The following is a 6,622-nucleotide window of genomic DNA, read 5'->3' as shown; positions in this document are numbered from 1 at the left end:
AGTCAAGGTTATGAAGCTGACATTTTAGGGGAATGGGTATCCTCTATGTTTGTGTGTCTGTATCCAGAGAGGGTAAGAGAGGTTTGAAGAACTCCTCTCTTTGCTGTAGAAAAAAAATTTGGAAGGAAAACTATACATACCCTAAATGACACTCTTGTATCTCCAGGATTCCTATCTCCACAGAGAACATGGATATGACTGAGGATAATTACTCCTTGACAACTGAATTTATTCTCATAGGATTTACAGATCACCCAAAGTTGAAGACCGTTCTGTTTGTGGTGTTTCTCACTATCTATCTGGTGACCATGGTGGGGAATCTGGGCCTGGTGCCTTTGATTCTAATGGAGCGTCGCCTTCACACACCCATGTACATCTTTCTGGGCAACCTGGCTCTAATGGATTCCTGTTGTGCCTGTGCCATTACCCCCAAGATGTTAGAGAATTTCTTTTCGAAGGACAGAATGATTTCCCTCTATGAATGCATGGCACAGTTTTATTTTCTGTGCCTTGCTGAAACTGCAGACTGCTTTCTCCTGGCAGCAATGGCCTATGACCGCTATGTGGCCATCTGCAGCTCACTGCAGTACCACACCCTGATGTCAAAGAAGCTCTGCCTTCAGATGACCGCAGGGGCCTACATAGCAGGAAATCTCCATCCCGTAATTCATATAGTGTTTCTCTTTCGTTTAACTTTCTGTAGGTCTCATCAGATTAATCACTTTTTTTGTGATGTTCTTCCATTATTCAAACTCTCCTGTGTTGACCCTTATATCAATGAATTGTTGATATTTATCTTTCCAGGCTCAGTTCTAGTGTTCTCTATTATTGTAGTCATAATCTCTTATCTCTGCATCCTTTTCATGATTTTCAAAATGAAATCCAAAGAGGGAAGAGGCAAAGCCTTATCTACTTGTGCATCTCACTTTCTCTCTGTCTCAATGTTCTACGGTTCTCTTCTCTTTGTGTACGTTCGACCAAATTCAGTTAAAGAGGAGGATAAAGATATATCTGTTGCTATTTTTTATACTCTAGTAATCCCTTTATTAAACCCTTTTATTTATAGTCTACGAAATAAGGAAGTAATAAATGCTATGAAAAAAAACATAAATAAAATTTTTTGACACTTAAAAGAAATATTCTCCCCTGTGGAAAACTAACTTAAATTTGAGAAAATGTTTTTCTGAATATTCTGAGTATTGAGAATAGAAAATGACCACTTTGTATGTAAAATATTAAATTACTGAAACATGACAGTATAGGAGTCAAATAAATAAGTTCAGTAAGAAGACATTCTGTTACAAAATATTTCAAAATCTAAGCTTCTAGCTCCCAGCAAGAATGAACTAAATCATTATTCTTGAGCTCACAAACTGTGTTGCAATGAAATTAGCTTAAGTATTAACTAATTGTTTCAAAGTGTAGTGAGTTACAATTTTCAACAATACAACAAATACTAGGGTATAAGTCAGTATATGTAAAGATCACTTCCATTTATTATTGTTAACAAATTTCTGGAATTCCAAACCATAATCTGACAAACTCTGACACCTTCCAAAATATCAATAATTAATCCCTTCTTAATGTCATGTGTCACAAGTAAATTGTATATATATTTCTTAATTTTCTTTGAGTTGATTCAGGAGAATACATCTGACTATCAATTCACTCAGAATGTCTATGGTCAAAAAGAAAATTTTTATCCTTAAAAGTAGAAATTTAATAATTTATAATTAAAATATTAAAAACAAGAAAAGAATACTAACAAAAATGTATTCTGAAAAAGACTTCATCTTTATAGGTGATTTTCAATCTGTAGATGAAGTACATGGTATTTACACTGAAATTCATACGGACTTTGAAATTCATGTATTATGACTAGGCACCCATCAAAAATGGATGGTAATCCTGAACACATTAAACTAAATAAAGGGTTTTTTCACTGATATTACTTGTTTGTTACTTGGAAATCCTCAGAGCTGCATGTAAACTAGTGCTCTACTCTCAGAATTAACAAAAGGCTCTGAGATGCTGTAAAGCATCAGTGAGGCACAAAATGGTAAAAATTCTAAATACCTAAACAAAAATATTTATCGATCACTTATATTTGCAAATAGGAAAGGAAAGAATAATTTACTGAGAACACGTGATCTGGTAGGCACAAAGAAGACCCTTCCTATAGATTACCTACAAAAAACAGTTTAGAAATAATTTTTCATGCTTTTTCTCAGTAAAAATCTCATAACTTTGGACATTGAGATGCCTGCTAAAGTTCATCCAGGTACTCATATTGAGCTACATTTTGTATTAATGCTGCTTGACAGTTTCAAAGATGGAGATCCTTGTAGCCTGGGGTACTTAGTCCTTATGCAGAATAAGACGTAAGATGTGCCTTAAAAATGATTTTTTAGAAATGATGTCTGGAAGCAAAAAAGAATGAGTATGACCACAGTCAATGTTTATGGAAATAACTATGGCACTGGGAACAGGGGTGAAGCAGGTGAACCATGGACAGAGTCAGAAAGCTGCCACAACTATTGTTATGAGCTGTTGTTGAATATGGGAAATAAGAGGGAAAGCCCATTGGGTTACTGAGAATCTTAAACTAATAATAAAAGCTCAAACCTTTTTGCTTACCGAAATGCCACCCTAAGGAATCTGAATGTATCTCAGAGACATCAGACACCAAATTCTTCCTAGACCTGGGTAATCTGATTGCATTTTTCAGAAAACTCATTTGGTAATTGATTGGTTGAAGGTGGAAGCAATGAGACTAACTTCAAGAATTCATATCTTAGATGTTGAGACTGAAACTAGAGGGTAAAAGGAGAGGAGTGCACCGATATAAGAAACATTTTAAAGACAAAATGGTAATTGTAACTACTGGAAAATAAAATCAAGGCCTATCTTCTTCCTGTGAGTACCAAGCTAATCATGACTGATACTAACGCTTTAAAAAGGTACCTGACATTTTGGACCGTTCGCTTACCATTTCCTTTAATAAATTTTTATATAATTAAGCTAATGTATAATAGGTTTTTATTTTTCTGCACAAGTCCATAAATAAATTTTAATGTCTTGGTTTTCATTTCTAACTGTACCTACTGTGAGATATAACCCATGGAAACAAAGCTCTAGAGTTTCCTAAACACATTTTTTAAGAATATAACAAAATCCAGACGCCTGACGTAGATGAATGTTGTTCCTTTGTATATACTCTCTATATTAGAAGATAGTTTTACTTGTTAGACTCACATACCTGGATCCCTTTCCTTTTTCCAGGAATACCACAGATTTTGTTATGTATTTCTGCACCACCCTCTTCCAACCCTTAGCAACACTGAAGCCTAAAGGGCCTTTAAGGGAACAGTATGTGACTTATTTGGGGCCAATGAGACTAAAGAAGTGATTTTGTGGAAATTTCTGGGATATATATTTCTTTTATTTTAAAAGAGATCCACCAAAAGAGGGAGTCTTTCTTCGTATGAATGTCATGCTGTACGGACATGAAATCTGGCACAGTCTACTTCCATCTGGCCGTCAAGAGAGAATCCAGCCTGGAGATGAAGTCAACACACAAAGGAGGGCATAGCTGAGGGAATCACAGAGAAACAGACCCAGCGTCACTGTAATCAACCAGCCTTTCTGGTTCCAGAATCCAATAGATCTTCTTACTGCTAAGCTTGTGTGGAAAAAATGCTTTTATTGCAACTGAATAAATATTATCTGATTCATGTCTCTCGCCTCATGTCTCATTTTATATTTTAATTTAAATTAATTCTCAGACACCCTTTTAACTTACACATAGTGTTTCATCAGTATCCATTTATTCACACATATATTACATTTTTAACTTTTATTTCTGTATTTTAGTTTCCTATACCCCACTGAGAAAAATGGAGAACAAAGAGGTTTCATAATTAGTCCATATTATTATTAAGGTGGAACACAGGGATCAAATCTAGACATCAAATCCAAAATTCATGTTTCTACACACTAAACGATATGATATGCAACATAGAGAAATGAAAGTAGCAAGAGAAGAAAACTTTCAAGAAACTAAGCTGTAAAGTGGGCAGAAAGAGGGCAGAGTGAGGAAAAATGTGAATCATGACATTTTCCCCCAGATTTACTTAAAAAACTTTCAAACCTACAAAAACGTTGAGAGAATGCCCCTGACTTTTTTTAAACCAGGATTATTAAGTATTAAATTTCAGCACATTGACCAAGGTATCCACCTGTAAATGTGTATATATATATGTATATATATATATTTGATCCTCATATGTGTATGTGTATATTCATATGTGATGAGATAATGACAGTTTCCTCATAAATTCTTCAACACAAAATTTCCGACATGGTCATATCATTTTTTAAAGATTTATCTATTGATTTGAGAGAGACAGGGAGCAAGCACAAGTGAGTGGGAGTGGTAAATGGGAAGAGCAGAGGGATACAGAGAAGAAGCTCCCCATTGAGCAGGGAGCCTGAGGCATGTGGGGCTTGATCCAGGACCCAAAGTTCATGACCTGAGCTGAAGGCAGATGCTTAACCAACTGAGCCACCCAGGCAGCCCCTCATATAATTATCATCCTAAAGGACTTTAACATCATCTAATATGATGTTCATACTAAAATTTTTCCCAATTTTCCCCAAATTGTCCTTGATACTAATTGATTTTTTCATCAAGAATTCAGTTAAAGGTCACTATTCACTTTCTTATTATCATTCGCTAATCTTCTCTAACTTAGAAGAAAATTCTTGACTTTTTTCTTTCATGACATTTAAAACTTTTAAATTTGTATCAGACATCATGTAAAATATCCCACCATCTCTATTTTTCTGATGTTTCCTCCTGATTAGATTTAAGTAATTCAGCAATCACAACTGTTCTGTTTTCCTCTTCCTGTCATGAGACCTATAATATCAATTTGCCCTAAATGCTACATTCACTGATTACTTCACTAATCGGAAGCAGAAAACTGGTGATTCCTTTAGCCCAAGTGTTCTCTGGCTTCATTGGGAGAAATAAGATCTTTACCTCAAGACAATTTATAAATCTAAAAATTTTTTTCAAACAGTTTTGGATTTATAGAACATAATAAAAATAGTATAGAGAATTCCCATATGATGACACACCCATTTTTCCCTATTATTAATACCCTATACATGTATGGTACCTCTTTTATAATGAAAGAGCCAATATTGATACATTATGATGAGATGAAATTGATACTTTACTCATATTTCCATAGTTTAATCTAGCATCCTTCTGTCCAGAATACCATCTAGCATTTCACTTTTTATTTAGTCATCACCTCTCTAGGCACCTCACATATCTGTGATGGTTTCTCAACATTCCTTGTTTTTGATGTTTTGGGAAAGTGTTGAGAAATCAATTGATGTCCAACAAAACAAACATTTCTATTCATATTTCACTTTTCTTCTTATATTTGTTTCTTGGATATATAGTCAATTATTTTTCTTCCAAAATTGAAATGCCTACATTTTTTTTTGGAAGAGTAATGAGAGTTGATTCTGTTTAGCAGAGGTGAGGGTACATCTTACTAACTTATGACTTTGGGAAAAGTCTTCTCTGTTGATATACTGATACACTATGTCTTTAATACATGGCTTATCTTTGAGAGGTAGGTTTAGTTGTGTTTCTGACCTGAGATTTTCTTTTGTGTCTGTAGCAACTTGCTTGACATATCAAAACACAAAACAAAACACCAAGTCTGAGACACAGGTGGGTATGGAAGAAGTCAATTGGAGATGCTCTCAGGTGCAATAATTACTAACAGAGTGAAGGAAGTAAGATTGGGGCAGAAGGCTGAGCTGACCATAGCCACAACAAAGACCTTGGCCAATCTGGTGGAGAAGTGGAGATTAGGGATGTCCCTTTGAAATTCCCAGGCCTGACTCGGACCTGAAATTTATACTTTCCATGGAAGAGTCATTACATACAGGTTACCTCAAAGGTATGAGCCCAAGCTTCATAAGACAATTAACTTTATATGAGCCTACTTCCTGATAAGGCATTCGTTTAAGAACTATCAGCTACTGGCATTCTTACTGTGGGGATCTTGGCTGTGAACCATGGATCCATCACTGGCCACCACTTGTACTACTTAAACCTACTCATTTCTTATAATAACCTCTAGGGAGAGCCCCACCGGCATTTCATTCTTTTCATGTGCTGGAGAATTTTACAAGATGAAGGTGAATGGGACACCTGCAGATCCACTGTTACAGCTAATCTCATGACCCACTAAGATCTATCTTCTCCATCCTTTGATTCCCATCACCTTCTCCTAAACCCTCTACTAGTTGAGGTGACAACAGAGGGAGATGATCCAGATTCATGCCCATGGAATCTGAGGGTATCACCACCATGACCTTTTCAGTCCCGGTGCTTGTGTTTGTCTATTTACTATTGAACAAGGGAGTACAAACAGATGCCTAGGGACCACCTGAATGCCAAACATATTTTTTTTTTCCTGCTCCCATGCATAATAGCAGCCCTAACTCTTCCTGATGACAGTCAATGGCCCTTGTAATCCTTCTGGATTTCTTTCCTTGCTTGTTGGTTTCTTGGAAGAGAATCTAAAGTGACTGG

General features: G+C 35.8%; 1 protein-coding gene across 1 annotated transcript; it reads left to right on the top strand.

Moving 5' to 3' along the window:
- Positions 1-188: 188 nt before the first annotated feature.
- LOC144305347 (olfactory receptor 5K3-like) lies at positions 189-1,124 on the top strand. The gene has a single exon (XM_077884137.1). It carries the CDS (start codon positions 189-191, stop codon positions 1,122-1,124), a length of 936 nt encoding a protein of 311 aa, XP_077740263.1.
- The last annotated feature ends 5,498 nt before the right edge of the window (positions 1,125-6,622 follow it).

The sequence above is a fragment of the Canis aureus genome, chromosome 35 (genome assembly GCF_053574225.1).
Source record: "Canis aureus isolate CA01 chromosome 35, VMU_Caureus_v.1.0, whole genome shotgun sequence".
Classification (NCBI taxonomy): domain Eukaryota; kingdom Metazoa; phylum Chordata; class Mammalia; order Carnivora; family Canidae; genus Canis; species Canis aureus.
The sequence above is the reverse complement of the archived record's forward strand: the minus strand, read 5'-3'. Positions and strand labels throughout refer to the sequence as shown.